Source organism: Balaenoptera physalus (genome assembly GCF_965194825.1).
Source record: "Balaenoptera physalus genome assembly, chromosome: 21".
NCBI classification, from domain to species: Eukaryota; Metazoa; Chordata; class Mammalia; order Artiodactyla; family Balaenopteridae; genus Balaenoptera; species Balaenoptera physalus.
In genome coordinates, this window is record NC_138902.1 from 14,107,514 (window position 1) to 14,125,063 (window position 17,550).

The window sequence follows — 17,550 nt, forward strand, 5'->3', positions numbered from 1 at the left end:
CATAGTTTAGATTCCACACATAAGTTATATCATATAGTATTTTTCTTTCTCTTTCTGACTTCACTTAGTATGATAATCTCTAGTTGCATCCATGTTGCTGCAGGTGGCATTATTTTGTTCTTTTTTATGGATGAGTAGTATTCCATTATATATGTACCACATCTTCTTTATCCATTCCTCTGTCAATGGACATTTAAGTTGTTTCCATGTCTTGGCTATTGTGAATAGTACTTCTATGAACCTAGGGGTGCATGTATCTTTTTGAATTAGAGTTTTGTCTGGATATATGCCCAGAAGTGGGATTACTGAATCATATGGTAATTCTATGTTTAGTCTTCTGAGGAACCTCCATACTGTTTTCCACAGTAGCTGTACCAACTTACATTCCCACCAACAGTGTAGGAGGATGAGTAATTCACTTTAAAGAAGTGTCGCCATTGTGTTCTCTTGGCTGTGTAATTTTAGTTTCAGTTTTCTTTATCTTTACTGTAAAGAGAAACTACTCTTGCAAAACTACATCTTTAAAAAAAAATAAAAAACAAAAAAAAAACTACATCTTTAAAACAAAAAAGCCATAATGTAATAGGGAAGAATGGTGTGAAAACCATTCTATAATGTAGTCATTCCAATGTAATGTACCATTGAAATGTATTTTAAGTACTAACAAGCTGGATGGCAACACTGCATTGTCTTTTAATATACTGAACACTAACTCCTTCTTTTTCCTTTTGACCGTCATAAGGAACAACATGGCTTCTTCTCTTGCTTCAGCTTCTTGTATGAGATTATAAGATCACATGATGCCTGTAAGTGACCACAGACCTGCAGAAACCCTGAAAACCTTTACCAAGTTGCAGTCTTAATTGCATTTTGAAAGAACCATTTTCAAGGTGTTTTATCCTTTCTTTCAACTATGAACATATTCCAGAGTCTCCAAATGTGGACTGTTTCCTTATCAGTCCCTTAGAGATCAGATAAAGTAGAGATGCAGGAAAATCTTCCTTAAAAATGACTCATTAGGAATACGAAGAAGAAGAAAGAACAGTATCATTGTGAATGCACATAAAAGACTGGGTAAGAAAAATGGAGCTAGGGGGTGAAGAGATGCTATGTTTCTAAATTCTTCATGTGCTTGCTTTTTTCTTTTTTCTTTTTTTTTCTATTTCAGATGCACTGACTCTGGGTACCAGAGATTTTCTTTCATGGCTACTGAAGCAAGACACTAATATGCTCAAAGAACCCTGGGGGTTTAAAGAAAGCCAGTGACTGTAATAACTAAATGATGGTTTAGGACGTTAGCCATGATTAAATTCATTATTTTAATTCAAAGTTTCAAAAGTTCCCATAAAATAAAAATGTTCTTTCTGGTCACCTATTTTCATGGTTTTTGTTGTTTCAGGCCCTTCCTGAAAGGGTAGGTGTTCCAAGTAATAAATGTTTGCCAGGAGTATAAACTTTTAGTTTCTTCATGTGATGAGTAGTGAGGCTTTTGTGGTTTTATTTTTCATCAGATTACAAGAAAACATAGTAGAAAATGAAACTATTCTAAAAGTGGAAGTCATTTCTTGCTGCCTATGAGGTGAGTTGTGGTCATTGGCTATGGCAACCTCTGTAATAAATAGATGATCTGAAACTACTCAAGAGACTGAGAAGTACCAGAGGAGCAGGCTATAAGAATGGCACCTGACAAATCATCTCCTGTGGAAAATTCTTGGAAGATCTTTGAAGAATACCACATAGATGAAGATGTGGGCTTTGCTCTGCCCAATCCACTGGTAAGCGAGGGCACTGAAATCTGGGCAAAAATATTTTCTTATCATGATTTACCTGGACAAGTTAACTTCTATTGAAAAAACGTGGTTCAGTAATTTCTACTGAACAAGTGGATAAAGCAGTACCAAAATTGGAGGCAGAGTTTGAATAAAGGGGTCTCAACTTCCTTAAAATTTTCTACCTAGAAACTTAGCCTTAGAGGCACTTCTTACTTATCTCACACAGGCACAGAGTGTGATGAGATAAGGAGACTACAGAAGTATTTTGGTTTAAGGCAATTGCATTTCAGAGGGTATTTTGAAAAAAAAAATAAAGTAATAAATGACCCATGAGTCAAAGAACCCCCTTTCTCAGCTGATATACCTTAGATTGTACAAAGTATGTGTTCCTGCTTTGATAATGTTTTTGAGGTGGGGCACCAAGCAACTTTGTGTTGTATTAATATTGCTCGGTGTTTACTGAGCCTAAGATTCAGGCTTAGAGAGAATTAGAGCTACCTGTTTATTTCCACAAGTTTTGCCTACAAAGGGCAAGGCATTAGAGTGAATGTGTGCCTTAAAACTACATTTTCCTAAGTTATCTTCCCAAGAGCATCATGAAAAGCATCTTATCATTAATATTGTAATCATCAAACACTTACATCGCATTTTTTAAGCAAATTTACAAATGTTAACTTACTCCATCTTTACAATCATCCTGAAAGGTATGTATATTATTAATCTAGTTTCCCTGATGAGAAATGTAGAATGCAGAATTTAAGTAATTATCCAAACTCACACAGCTAGTAATAGCAGAGATAGGATGTGAGCCTAATCAGTCTGGTTCCAGAGTCTGTGATTTCTTTTTTTTTTTTTTAATATCTTTATTGGAGTATAATTGCTTTACAATGGTGTGTTAGTTGCTGCTGTATAACAAAGTGAATCAGCTATGCATATACATATATCCCCATATCTCCTCCCTCTTGCGTCTCCCTCCCACCCTCCCTATCCCACCCCTCTAGGTGGTCACAGGTGATCTCCCTGTGCTATGCAGCTGCTTCCCACTAGCTATCTAGTTTACATTTGGTAGTGTATATATATCCATGCCACTCTCTCACTTTGTCCCAGCTTACCCTTCCCCCTCCCCGTCCTCAAGTCCATTCTCTAGTAGGTCTGCGTCTTTATTCCTGTCCTGCCCCTAGGTTCTTCAGAACCTTTTTTTTTTTTTTTTAGATTCCATATATATGTGTTAGCATATGGTATTTGTTTTTCTCTTTCTGACTTACTTCGCTCTGTATGACAGCAGAGTCTGTGCTCTTAAAACCGTTATCAGTTATGCTACACAGCCTCACTCAAGAGAAGGAGAGATCACAAGGCATTTTTTGGTTGGTTTTTTTCCCTACTCTTGGGTTTAACAAGGTACATGAGATTCCAGGAGAGGATTTCTAGGAACCAGTTACATGTTGTGACAATGCTGTATACCAGAATGTCTCATTTGTTTGTGGCTCAAATGGATAAGAGTGCACACTCTAGAGAGAACCTTTAAAGGCAGCGTATATATAATTTAGTCAGAGGTTCCAATCTAACTGTACTTAGAAATCACATCCTGTAACTACCTTGGGTAATTCAGGCAAATCTCAAACAATTTTTTTTCCCAATCTAATCTTCCTCTTCACATAATTAAGTTAATTGAAGAAAATGAAGTATGTTTTAATTTTTTTGCTAAAAGCACTGGTTTACTTTATATTTGCAAATCAATAATATTCAGACTTACTTCCCCTTCATACAAGCACACAATTGCCAAAGTGCCAGGATTGGATGTTTCAAGGATGTATTTATCAATGGTACCAAAAAAAAACTTTTTCAGAAACTGCAAAGCCTCATATCAAATTTATTCTTTTTTTTTCCTAAAAAGTTGGTTCTTTTAGAAAATAAAAAAATCACAGTAATTATGTAGACCTCTAAAACAGATTCCAAGGGTTAAAGCAAAACCTGAAACCTAAAGTAAAACAAAACTCTTCCTGAGCTCCTTAAAAAATAATGCTGCTACTTGAGATGCTTAGGAAGTTAGATTCAATATCCTGAAACAGGATGAAAAAAAAAAAAGGTTACTTTTATTTCCTCACTGAAGATCTTTCCTGGACATTATGTATTCAAAAATGTCTATTTCATCTCTTATAATCTATCAGCTTCCTATTCTAAAGGAAAATAATATGTCTTCTGATTCCATGTAGATGCAAAATACATTCTCTAATCTAGCAGGAGTTGAATGGCCCTCTGTGTTACTCTTTATTAATTTATTTTCTATCATTTAGGCATCCTCTGAACCAGAAGGATATTACTGATTGAATTTTACATGTGTTGAAAGTTCTGTCCAATAAGACACTAATCTTGACACATAATAGAGTATCTCTGTTATTTTGGGGAAATAGCAATAATCAAAAAGTCGGGCGTGCTACACAGTGAAATACACAACAAAGAAAATGTATATGTATTACTAAAAACACCAGAACACAGTATTTGTATGGTTAGGGAGAAAAATTCAGAGCAAACAAGAAAGGTGACTATCTAGTGAATATACTGCCTGGATCTTTCATTCCTAAAACTCTGCCCTGACAGGTTAAGTCTGGCCAATTATCTGCAGCCCCTGAACATGTTTGAAGTTTATGTTACATTTGTCTTCATGTTTTATTGCTTCTTTATAATATTAACTTGGTTTTTTTTTAATTATTTATTTTTTTATTTTTTATTTATGGCTGTGTTGGGTCTTCGTTTCTGTGCGATGGCTTTCTCTAGTTGCGGCAAGCGGGGGCCACTCTTCATCGCGGTGCGCGGGCCGCTCACTGTCGCGGCCTCTCTTGTTGTGGAGCACAGGCTCCAGACGCGCAGGCTCAGTAGTTGTGGCTCACGGGCCTAGTCGCTCCGCGGCATGTGGGATCTTCCCAGACCAGGGCTCGAACCCGTGTCCTCTGCATTGGCAGGCAGATTCTCAACCACTGCGCCACCAGGGAAGCCCTATTAACTTGGTTTTGAAGCTTAAAGCCTCACTCACCTTGGTTTCAGGTAAAGTCTTGATGTGTCCTCCGTCCCCATAGTTCAGTATTGGTGCTACTAAGAGCATGTCTGGAAGCAGCTTAATGAAGAAGGGCTAGGGGAGTTGTTCAGGGATCTGAATCTCATTTCAGGGTGTGGCCTAGGCCTTTGGTTTTTATGTTTTCCCTTGAGATGTGATTAGAAATATAACATCCAGGGAGACACGTGTTAAAAAACAAAACCCAACTGAGTAAATTTTAAAGATGTCATTGGCTTCCTTCAGGGATTCATGAATCAGGCAGCATCTCAACCAGCAGAAAGAAAGGGGGTCTCAGGAGCTGTACAAAAATGAAAGACTTCTCTAGGCAGAGGAGAGCAGGAACAAGGAAGTTATACCAGAAAAAAGTGGATTGGAGTGTCAAGGTCAAGTTCCTTTAGGGAATGGCATCGGCCTATGTGCAGATGACCTCACTACTTGTCGGCCAGGTAATTCTGGATTGACTGTTTTAAGATTCCATTTTGGGAGAGGCAGAAACTGTAATAAGTATTGTCTTGAGTTGGTGACATGGGACTTAAGTTACTCCATTTTGGGCCTGTTGTCTTGTTTTTAACACTCTTTTATTTGGATTTCATTTTTACTTACTGGGCAAAAAAATTAGCCTGTAGTACCAAAGGAAGCAATCAACATGTATCTATACAGCACCTCGTACATGTCCAGTACTGTGCTAAGAAAAATAGGATTAAAAGCATGATAAAATCCTTGCCATCAGGTAGTGAGATGTAAAAAGAGCAAGGTTTTTTAAAAGCTGGAAACCCTCATGTTTGAGTCACAATAAACTGTACGTACAAAACAAGTTACCAAAACTGCCCGACACTTGCTTTTCTTATTTATGACATGGAGATAACAATCAACTTTTGGGGCCATTATTATAATTAAATGAGAAATTACTGAGTAAAACTGCCTAGTCTCCTACTGACATTTAATAAATCTCATTTCTCTTCCATTCAAAAAACCTTAAAATCTAGCTGAGAAGAGAAAAAATAATAGCAGATAGCAATAAATTACTTAATGTGAAAAGGTATAATTCATAGGATTCCTCACTGGAGGTATAAGAATAGAATGGAATAGTCAGGAAGATTTCAGTGAAACTTTTGAAGTGACCTTTGAAAAGGAAGTAGATGAGAGGAAGAAGAAGAGCACAGAGAAGGTCCTGTGCCCTGAGTGTGCAGATGACAGTGCACGGGCTGGTGTCACTCGACAGGTAAGAGAGTGTCAGCATTGCACAGCACTGAGAAGGAGGCAAGACGGACCATCAGCGGAGGCAAAACTATTTTATAATACCTTCCACTAGTAAATCAAAGTCCTATTTCTTCTTTTCAAGGAGGAGCTACCTCACCCTTATAATGCCTGGATTTCCATTGCTAAAAATCTGCCTGAACTGATTAAGAATGGCCAACTACGTGCAGAAGTTGAGAAGGTTTGAAAAAATATGACATGTTTTCTGTTTTAGCGTCTTCAAAGTGTTAACTTGGTTTTGCAGCTATCACAACATGCATTTTGAGTTGGGCCAACCTCTCTGTTTATTCTCAGTTAACAACCTTCAACATTGACGGCCTCCAAGGACACAAGTCACAGCGCCTTGCACATCTGGTTCTGGGGTATATCACCATGGCGTACGTGTGGGGTGAAGGTGATGGAGATGTCCGGAAGGTTTGGAGATTTTCTCATATTTCTTATGCTAACACGACAGATTTATATCCAGTTTACAGTTAATGTAAACAATTCTAAAAGTATTGTAACTGCATTTTGTGAAGCTTGGGAAACAGAATGAGTACCTTGCACAGAGGAGTTGCCTAACGAATATTTGTGGGATGGATGGATGCATGAGCGAATGGCTGCAAATGGTTCACAGGGCATTAGAAAATCAAGATACAGCCTTTGTTTCCTCTCGCCCTCTACTGCTTTGTTCTGTCTATGCCCAGATTATGTCTGCATCGTCACAAATCTAAAACATAAGGATTTAACAAGTACTGGGATTAAGTTATGAAATGAGGAAGAGAAAATGACATTTGTTTGGTTTCACAGTGCCGTTAGGTATAACAGTTAATTTTTTGACAGCCAGAAAGCAGAAGAAAAGGTGAGACATTTCAAATGTGAACACTAAATATCGTGTTTTAATTAGGTCTTGCCAAGCAATATTGCTGTTCCTTACTGCAAGGTATCTGAGAAGCTAGGACTGCCCCCTATCCTGGTTTATGCAGATTGTGTCTTGGCAAACTGGAAGAAAAAGGATCCCAGTGGGTATGTAAACAGTGATTACAACAGGAATGAAAGGAGTGCACACTATTTGAATCAAGGGGAGTTAGTCATTGGTTTAATCTTTGGCAGCGGGGCTTTCTTTTCTGCTGTTAAGGTGTAAAATGCATATGCATGTGAGAGAGAGGTGTCTAATTAGCATACAGTGAAATGCACACATCTTAAGTGTTCAGTTTGATTAATTTGACTGGCTGTATAGATGGCAATGTCTGGGCTTTCAAAGCAGCCTGCTTGAAACTAGGCACTTCCTAAGCACTGAGTGATGGAACCTGCTGCAATTAAGGGCCAGAGGCTCTCGGTGTGTATCTGCAGAGGAGTGTTCTAGATGTGGGAATACCACAAAATGAAATGATTTGATCTAGAAAACTTTCTTACGAGTAACAACTAGTTTTGACTCTCCACGTGTGCTCCTTGCATATTTAATTTTTTATTTCACTTATAAAAGTCCTAAGTTAGGCGTTTGTGATGCCTACTTGATAAATATGAGAAAACATTTTTTTTCTATATTTTATCTTTTGTTTTTACCTTTGCTAGATCAGTGGTATTAAATGGAATAACAATAACTCAAAAGCATTTAATTTTTACACTGGTTTCCTTTCTCTCTTCCAATTGGTCCGCTGCTTCATGGCTGCTTTCCTAAGGCCCATGACTTATGAGTGAGTATTCGATCTTTTTTATTCTAAGAATTATTTGTTATTCAGAGTAAACATAGGTGTATCAATACCCTCCAAATGCGTTCTCTTGAAACACCAATTGATTTTAGGCAAAAAGTAATTCAAATAATTATTGAAAGAGCAAGTAGTTCTGGTCCTTAGTTATATCTATGACTGTGATTAGACTGTGTCTGTTTGATATTATAGCTATTAATATATATACTTGCATATGCAGATGATACCCCACTTAAGGATGGTTTGACTTAAGATTTTTTTGACTTTAATATGATGCAAAAGCAGTACACATTCACTAGAAACCGTACTTTTTTGAATTTTGATCTTTTTTTTTTTTTTTTAAATATTTATTTATTTATATTTATTTTTTGGCTGTGTTGGGTCTTCGTTTCTGTGCGAGGGCTTTCTCTAGTTGTGGCAAGCGGGGGCCACTCTTCATCGCGGTGCGCGGGCCTCTCACTGTCGCGGCCTCTCGTGTTGCGGAGCACAGGCTCCAGACGCGCAGGCTCAGTAGCTGTGGCTCACGGGCCCAGTTGCTCCGCGGCATGTGGGATCTTCCCAGACCAGGGCTCGAACCCGTGTGCCCTGCATTGGCAGGCAGACTCTCAACCACTGCGCCACCAGGGAAGCCTGAATTTTGATCTTTTCCCGAGATAGATACGCAGTACATAGTCTCTTGTGATGCTGGGCAATGGTCAGGGCTCCCCAGCAGCCCTGCGATCACAAGGGTAAACAACTGATATAATTACAACCATTCTGCACCCAGACAACCATTCTGTTTTTCACTTTCATTAGCGTATTCAGTAAATTATGTGAGATATTCCACACTTTATTATAAAATAGGCTTTGTGTTAGATGACTTTGCCCAACTGTAGGCTAATGTAAGTGTGCTGAGCACATTTAAGGTGGGCTAGGCTAAGCTATGATGTTTGGTAGGTTAGGTGTACTAAATGAATTTTCGACTGAAAATATTTTCACCTTAAGATGGGTTTATTGAGATGTAACACCATCATAAGTTGAGGAAGATCTGTCAATAAATTTAATTAATATGCATATATACAAAATGCACATACACCTATGTATCTATGACTCAATGACCTCAGAGGCCAGAAATATAAATGTATTCTTTTTGGCCCAATTCTTACTATTTTTGGCCTGTGTACTAAATAGAGGCTAAGAGCTAAGGAAACAAAAGTCAGTACCATCGGAATAAGCCTGCCCTGATGAACCTGGGCTAATGTGGAGGAAAGAAGATATATGAAAATTATGTAAATTACTATATGATTAAGAGAAGGATTAAGAAAGTAAAGTGCTAAGAGTTCTAACCGAACAAAAGGCATGAGGGAAGAATCCTTATAGCAAGTTATTGAAACTGAGTCCTGAAGAGTGACTAGGCATCAGTTAGAAGAAGGAAAAGCTGAGCATGTTCACAGTGGAGAAAACAGCAAGAGTGAGGGCTTTGAAGTGACAAAAATCCTGGTGCATTTCAGAACCGAAAATTCTAGTGTCGCTGATAAATCATGAATGACGAAAGTAACAGTACAGGAAACGGATGAAAAAATAAACTTAAAAATATTATGTAGGACTTTTGGCTCTGATATGGGGTTTAAGCAGTATCTTAAATGGGAAGTTATGGAAGGTTTTCGAATGGGAGAATGATATCAACAGTCCCATTTGACAGATGAGAACACTGAGGCTGAAACTGATGAAATAATCTTATTCAAGGTCACACAGCAAGTAAGGAAGTGGTCTGGATTGAGACCATAAATGTAACTGCCATGAAACTCAGAGATATACAGATACTGAGACCACGTTTGCATCAATGCAAAACTTCAGTGAAAAAGAAAATAGGGGGTAATCAGTGATTTGAATTTCCCAGTCAATTCCTTTGTTAGGCAGATAAATCACTGAGAAATTGAATCAGGCTCACAGATAAAAATATGGATATGAATACATTTATTTAAGCCAAAATTCTACTTTTAAAAACCATACCTCACAGATATGTCTATAAACATTGAGCTTATATATATGTATGTATGTGTGCATATATATACAGTAATACATGTGCATGTGAAAAATTGATGGGATAATAGAGAAAGAACTAGTCGAAGTTTTTAGTTTCAAGTTCTAGAAAGGAATTTCAAGTCTCAGCTTAATCTACTGTTAATTATATGACCTTAGACAATAGACCTAACACCACTACTCCTAACTACATAATGGATATGGTAAAACCTGCCATACTTACTTCACAAGATTATTTTGAAAATGTAGGATAAATAAAAAGACTTGAAAACTAATAAATATTCGACAAATATATCAATATTTTTGTTAAATTCTTTTTTTTTTCTTTTCAGTGTTTATGTTTTATATTTTTCTAAATTCTTGACTTCCTGGATTACTTTTCTTAGGAACATGGACATCCTATTCTCGTTCCCTGGCGGGGACTGTGGTAAAGGGTTCTTCCTGGTCTCTCTGGTGGTGGAAACAGCAGCTGCTTCTGCAATCAAAGTATGTCAGTCCATCCTGGAAAATGTGTATCTTGATTCACATAAGCAGAGCAATCACTTAGTAGCTGAACTATATTCTGCATGAAATAACTTTATCCTGACTGAATAGAGCATTTGATGACTGAATTGGAAACTAGGGATCATCTGGAAGAAATAAATATTTTATTTGTTTTTGTGTATTACCTAAAAGATAAAATGTAGGAGCCATATATTTAGAATAAAATTTGAAACCCCAGTAAGAGAGAAGTATTTTCAATGCAACTTGGCATTGGAACTCTATCACACAGTGACATAAATATAATGGTTTTGTCCCTCAGAAATAGAAATATATAGAATTATATAAACTTATCTCTAAGTGATAAGTGAATAAAGACAAATCCAAGCTTAATTAAATATATGGAAATTAGTGAAACAATCAGAGGGTACTCAGCCCAAGAAAGAAATGGAAATATGAAATTTAATTGAGGGATTAAGATTTAGGAGAATTTTATTCTATGCCAATATTTAGTGTTAGGAAATCTTAAGTATTTGTTTTCTTTTTTTTTTTTTTTAAAGGTGATCCCCATTATATTTAATGCAATACAACGTGAAGACCCAGATACTTTGCAAAAGGCATTGCTTGATATAACTTCTTGTCTGAACAAAGCCCTTGAAATGTTTCACCAAATTCATGGCAAGTATCGTATGCCTTACAGCATGCCAGGCCACTGTCAAATGTTTCTAGTTATCTAAGATGTAAGTTGTAGAGAAAACAGAAGCAAAACCAACTCTCACGTAGTGGGTGTGTTTGCGCTTTATTTTATCTCACTAAATCATTATACTTTCCATATGGCAGGTTTTATTATGTCCATTTTACATATAAGAGAATCTAAATTTGGAGGGATAAGATAAATGACCCAAGATTACATAAGTAGTAAATAGTGAAGCCAGAATTCCAAGCTAGGGCTATTTACCTCTAAGGAACATCCTTGTCTCCCACTAAAAACCGTGGAGAAACTTACCAAAAGTACAGGATGTTTTAAGTTCTGAAAAACTTAGCTTTTGCTTGATAGGAACCGTCTGCGAATTCTGCTTTTTCACAAGGTAACTAAAAAAGGAAAAAATAAGAAAAATAGAAAAGCCATTGCACTCGAAAGTTATTGCAAATTAACAGCTAAAAACCAACAATAACCAAAAGAGTACAGAAACAAGGATTTGCAAAAGGAAATGTGCCCTACTGGGTTGCTCCAACAAATATGTGACTGTGTATCACTGAGCTTTGGCAAGAAGATTGACCTTCAAACCAAAGACATTAGCAACCTTTGGGGAGGGACACCCGTGGTCCACTGGGGCTCCTGGAGGTTTTGTTTTCAGTTTTCTTTTTGTTTCGGCTTGTTGTTTTCTTTATGTAAGTAATTTATCTGTTGTATCAGTAAACACATGAAGTAGTCTTAAGTAAATATTGGCAGCTTAACTGGTCTCCTGAAGATGAGTGGTGGGCGGGCCCAGGCTCTTTGTCACAAGCTGTGTGTTAGCCCCAAGGTAGACCCCGTTCAGTGGACACAGGTGATGAGAATGGGCAGGTGAGGGAGAGCTTGTCCTCAGGGAATTTCTCTGCACAGGCTGACCTAACGCCTTTCTCATATCCTATGCTGAAATCCATGATCAGTTGTTTATAACACCTTGATTTTTCCCAATCTAGCTGATGCTACTTAATTAAACATATCTCATCTTTTTTTCAGAATATGTGGACCCAGACCTATTTTTCAATGTTCTTCGCATATACTTATCTGGGTATGTAGCCTTATGCTTGAATCTGTTTTCTCTTAGACAATTAACATAAAGAAGACAACGTTTCCACTGATGGTCCCTACTATCAATCCAGTTTCAGAAACAATTTATATCCTAACATACACATTGTAAGACACAATAGACTATTCGCTGGGTTATTACTTGGCCAGGCATACGCTGGAATATGGACCCGAAAGCTAGTCATTTTAAGGAGAGTGGAATAATCTTTGGTAGTGCAAAGGTAAGGTTTCACGCATAGAATACTTATGCCAGATTTGCTCAGAACCGTATTATTTATTATTCTCATGCATGAACATGAGTAGAAGGGAGAATGTGGAAGAAGTATAATGAAATCTATCTCATTTCACCTTCCATTCATCCTCTATTGCAAGATTTGACATATGAAAATTTGGCAATTCATAAAATAACGATTATTCTTTCCTTCCTGGTTTAGCTGGAAAGGCAACCCTTTACTGTCAGAGGGTCTGCTGTATGAAGGTGTCTGGGACACCCCAAAGAAGTTTGCCGGGGGCAGTGCAGCCCAAAGCAGCATCTTTCAGTGCTTTGATATTCTGCTGGGCATTCAGCATACTGTTGGTGGAGGTGAGTGGCAAATGACAAATAATCATCATCTCTTATGCTAATAGAATAGTATCTAAAAAGTACTTTCCCATCAGCATCTTATCTGAGCTTAGCTGATGCTTTTAGGAGAATAGTAGAGACTTTATTGCAGTTATCCCATTTCACAGATGAAGAAGCAGAAACTTAAAGAGCATAACAGACAGGCTCCCTGTTAACCAGCTAGAAAGCAGTGAAGCCAGAATTTAGACCAAGTTCAACAGTGTCGTGATCTTGACCTTTGAACATGTCTATGAGGTCTGATTGACTGTGGTGAAGCCAATATCACATGTTCTGAAAATGTAAGACCAGATTCAGAAAAAGAAAGTCTCCTGCAGATGAGATAAGACCATGAGTTGAAACTGGGGAGTGGAGAGGCTTGGCACTGTCTAGTTCTGCCATCCTACTGCCTTGGGGGTCCCGGGGCAATGCCTGCACCAAAGTTTAAAGATGAGCCACACCGATTATCTTCCTTCTAGAGGATTAAGGGGGCTTAGTGGAAGAAGTTCCAGGAAGAATAAGGGGGCTTAGTGGAAGAAGTTCCAGGAAGAATAAGGGGGCTTAGTGGAAGAAGTTCCAGGAAGAATAAGGGGGCTTAGTGGAAGAAGTTCCAGGAAGAACTTCTTTCTACTTTTCTTGTCTTCCTAAACTTCTATTGAATAGTCAAAGGGGAAGGCTTTGGGCTGCATGATAATAAGCTTTTTCCTGAGCTCATTCGCTTATTTAAAAATGATCCCTTATATTCTCTTGGATTCAGCATGATGATCTGTCAGGTATAGTACATATACTCTGTCCTTCTTAGAAGGATCAAATCCAGTAGGAAAGTGAGAAAGGAAGCAAAACAAAAATATGAGTTTAGTTCATGTGGTTTTCAGAATTAAGTATATTTTACAATAATTACCATTACTAGTAGCAAGCCTAGTAATATGCTAACAAGATGGTCGTAAATTCATGGCCACCCACTCCGACCTCACTCTGCCCTTCTTCCCTGGATTGGAGAATGCTTTGACCTCCTTACTAATCCGTCTTTGTCTTTAGTTCCTTCAGACTCTGCTGCTAAATTCCTCCAGGAAATGAGAACATATATGCCATCAGCTCACCAGAACTTTCTTCGCTCGTTAGAGTCAGGCCCCTCGGTCCGTAAGTTTGTCCTTTCAAAAGGTGATGCCACCCTGCAGGAAATTTATAATGAATGTGTGCAAGCCATGGTCTCTCTGAGAGACTACCATTTGCAAATAGTAGTTAAGTACATTGTGATTCCTGCAAGCCGGCCATCCAAGAAAAAACAAACCTCGAAAGAGCCTTCAGAACCAAAAAGTAAAGGAACTGGAGGCACCGATATCATGGGTTTTCTAAAGACTGTAAGAAATACAACTGCGAATTCCCTGTTGAAGGAAGATTAAGGTCATCCAAGAAAGTGCTTGTATTGCTACCACATGTGGTAATGTCACTGCCCATTATATCAGAAATAGCATTAACATTCATAACTTGAGGAGAGGAAAATAAAACTAATGTCCATAAAAAAAAACCTGCACATGGATGTTTATAGCAGCTTGATTCATAATTGACAAAACTTGGAAGCATGAAATAAACCGAGGTACACATCCTTACAGTAGAATATTATTCAGGGCTAAAAAGAAATGAGTGATCAAGCCATGAAAAGACCTGCAGAAACATGACATGCATGTTATTAAGTGAAAGATGTCACTCTGAAAAGGCTACAGACTGCGTGATTCCAACTATGTGACATTCTGGAAAAAGGTAAAACCATGGAGGCAGGAAAAAGATCAGTGATTGCCAGGGGTTAGGGCAGAGGGTGCGATGAACAGAAGCACAGAGGATGTTTAGGGCAGTGAAACTATTCTGTATGATAGTATAATGGTGGATACATGCCATTCATTTCCCAAAACCCATAGAATGTACACCACCAGAAGTGGACCTTAATGTAAATTGTGAACTTTGGATGCTCATAATGTGTCAATATAGGTTTATCAATTGTAACAAGGGTACCATTCTGGTGTGCAGAGATGTGTGTGTGTTGGGTAGAAGATACATGGGGACTCTGTACTTTCTGTTCAATTTTGCTATGGACCTAAAACTGCTCTAAAAAAATAAAGTCTGTTAAAAAGAAAACTGCTCTGCGGCCTTCAATAATTCACTTACCTCTCTCGTCTGTTTTCACACGTCTAAAAATAATCAGAGATAAATAGATTAAGGTGCTTTCCAGCTATGATTCAATCCTGTATGTGATCTGCAAATTGATCCAGAAAAAAATCAATTGATAGGCTACGTTAATCTATGGAGATTTTAAACAACATGTGTTCAAAAGTAGAATAGCTCTTCTATTTCTTCCAGATCATAAAGACAATGATTTTGATGTAACAGTCATTTTATATATCTATAATTTTTCAAAGTTTACAACGGGTTTTCCCTCAATGGCATTTTTTTCCTGTCTATAACGCTGTTGGTAAGTCAGAACAGGAATTATGTTTCTTATTTTTTGCTGGTGGTTTTCTAACATGGTGGAGGCACGGTGAATGAGTAAAGGGCAACACCAGGAAAACTTGTCCTTTGAAGAGAGTGTCGTTTGAAGAGTACACATAACAGGCTGTCTAATTCTCCAAGGACAGTCAAAGCCTCATGGACCCTGGGAAGATCTCCAATGATCGTGCCAAAACAACCACTTCCCACCCATATCTATTAGAGACCCACTAGTTTAGGCCATTACCCAAACCACCTGAAGGTAGGGAATTCTCTCTCAACTCTGTCCCCACAGATTTTTTATTCTCTTTTAGTACATGTCGCTTTTCTCTTATGTAATGATCATGGCTGTGTGTATGTGTGTGTGTGTGTGTGTGTGTGTGTGTGTGTATCTTATTTCACTAGCTAATTTGTCAGTTCCCTGTAGAAAAGATCCATGGCTTTCTCATTTTTACATTACAGCACTTAGCAGTGTACTTAAAATATCATCTGTTAAGAGAAGAAATACATTTGACCCTTGAACAACTTGGGGTTTAGGGACACCAACCTTCTCCACAGTGAAAAATCCGCATATAAATTTTGATCAGGCCTCTGTATATGTGGTTCCTCAGTATTTGAAATTTGCATCCTGGGATTCAACCCTAACCCTAACCCTAATCCTAACCCTAACTGCGGAACACTGTAGCACTGCAGTATTTAATATGGAAAAAAATCCACGTGTAAGTGGACCCATGCAGTCTAAACCCATGTTGTTCAAGGATCATTTGTAGATGAATACTGCATTGACTCAAGTACTGTTTCATTAACCAGGTTAGACCTAACCCTGTAAGCACCAGAATCTCTGCTCTAATGACTCATTTGTTCAATAACCATTTAATAAGCAAACCTAGGATGCTACCTCCTGAGCTAGATAGTAGGAAGATTAAGGGCACCAACCCTACCTTCAAGGAGCTCACTAGTGGAGAAATGGACAAATGGATTGTTTCAGCACAATGAAATAAGGGCTATATAAACATAAGCAGACAGTTTAGAAGTATAGAGTCCCCACCCCAGACTAGAGGGCAGCAGAGGGGGTGGGGCTTTCCAGGGACAAAACAGGGAAGGGGAGGGTACTGAAAAAAGTACGCGGTAAGAATAGATTTTCCTAGATGAGGCAATACATGAGATGAGTTTTAAAGGGTGATTAGTGTACAATATGCAAACCAAAGGCTAGAAAATTCCAGGAAGAGAAAGAAGGGTGTTCAAAGACTAGCAGCATAACAAGGTCTATTGAGGAAGTACACACAGCTCAATATGGCTGAAACATTAAAGAATAAAAAGGGCCATGCAATAAAGGAGTTTCAATTTATCCTGAAAACAGAGGGAATGTTTTTAAGCAGAGAAATGACTTTATTATATTCGTATATTTGAATCATATTTAAATGAAGCATTGCCCATTGTAAAGAAATATGCATTGAAATGACTCTGGTAGTATTTGGGGAAAAAAGAGTAGGGGTGGGATAAAATGGGGAGTGATAATGAAAGCAGGGGGATGAGTTTGGAGGTTGTAAAAGGAATCCAAGCCTGCAACGATGGAAAAGTATCATGGGCTTAGATTTGAGGCAAAGAGATCAGTTAAGGATTGGAATATATACTCTTCCAATAGTAAATGGTGAGGAATTGAAGACAATGGCAGTGGCATTGGAGATCATGGAAATATAAGAAATATCATGGCAGTAGGAGTGGCAAGACTGGTGTTCTGTTGGATGTGATAAGGGATGACTTTTAGGTCTCTAATGATCAGCTACGTCAACAGAGTTAGTAGGACCAGCCCATGTTGTCAGGTAGGGTCTTGCATGCAGAAGGGCCCACACTTGGCTTCATACTCTACTGTCACTGTCTTGAAATTCTGAATAAGTTTGAACAAGGGTCCTTACATTTTTATTCTTCTCTGCACCCCACAAATTATATTGCTAGTTCCGAAAGATACCATTCACCAAGACATGGCATCGATGGGGGAGATGAGCTTGGTTCTTACTATCAGAGAATAAGTAATAAGTAAACCTTGGATTTGTTGCTTGGCAGTGGGCTCTCTGCTCAAGAGCTTGAACTAGTTGCTGGAGGTTTTGTAAGCATTTGCCCTGGTCTTAATGGAAGGTGTCTAGTCTATGACTGATGTGTTAAGGTATTTCTTGTGATGCCTCTACAGAACAGTTGAGTAAGGATGTCTAGTAGATGGTAGGAGAGACCCAACTACAAACAAAATGTTGGGAGTCCTTAGCCTAGAGATGATGGTTAAAGTCTTTGAACAGAGGCAATCACCCAGCGAGAGGGAAGTCAGGACCTGAACTAGGGAGGGCACCAGTGGTAAACTGTAACCAGAACAATGAGAGAGAAAAACCAAAGAAGGGAAGCCATGCCTCTAG

The 17,550-nt window shown here is 38.2% G+C and overlaps 1 protein-coding gene across 2 annotated transcripts; it reads left to right on the forward strand.

Moving 5' to 3' along the window:
* Positions 1-552: 552 nt before the first annotated feature.
* IDO1 (indoleamine 2,3-dioxygenase 1) lies at positions 553-14,797 on the forward strand. Of its 2 annotated transcripts, XM_082444175.1 has the most exons (11): positions 553-806; positions 1,512-1,775; positions 6,167-6,262; positions 6,376-6,495; positions 6,968-7,086; positions 7,743-7,757; positions 10,178-10,277; positions 10,832-10,949; positions 11,998-12,049; positions 12,501-12,649; positions 13,703-14,797. In XM_082444175.1, the coding sequence occupies exons 2-11, from the start codon at positions 1,677-1,679 to the stop codon at positions 14,065-14,067; spliced, it is 1,233 nt and encodes a 410-aa protein (XP_082300301.1). In that variant the 5' UTR covers positions 553-806; positions 1,512-1,676; the 3' UTR covers positions 14,068-14,797. The 2 variants fall into 2 exon arrangements, with proteins under 2 accessions (XP_082300301.1, XP_082300300.1); XM_082444174.1 differs by having other exon boundaries at positions 553-1,775.
* Positions 14,798-17,550: the final 2,753 nt, after the last annotated feature.

What these genes read in the sequence shown, in the direction of transcription:
- IDO1 (XM_082444174.1), top strand. Translation starts at nt 1,677, where the DNA reads ATGGCACCTGACAAATCATCTCCTGTGGAAAATTCTTGGAAGATCTTT. An exon ending in TACGTGCAGAAGTTGAGAAG is followed by an intron (nt 6,263 to 6,375) that starts GTTTGAAAAAAT and finishes GTTTATTCTCAG; the next exon opens with TTAACAACCTTCAACATTGA. An exon ending in TCAGCATACTGTTGGTGGAG is followed by an intron (nt 12,650 to 13,702) that starts GTGAGTGGCAAA and finishes CTTTGTCTTTAG; the next exon opens with TTCCTTCAGACTCTGCTGCT.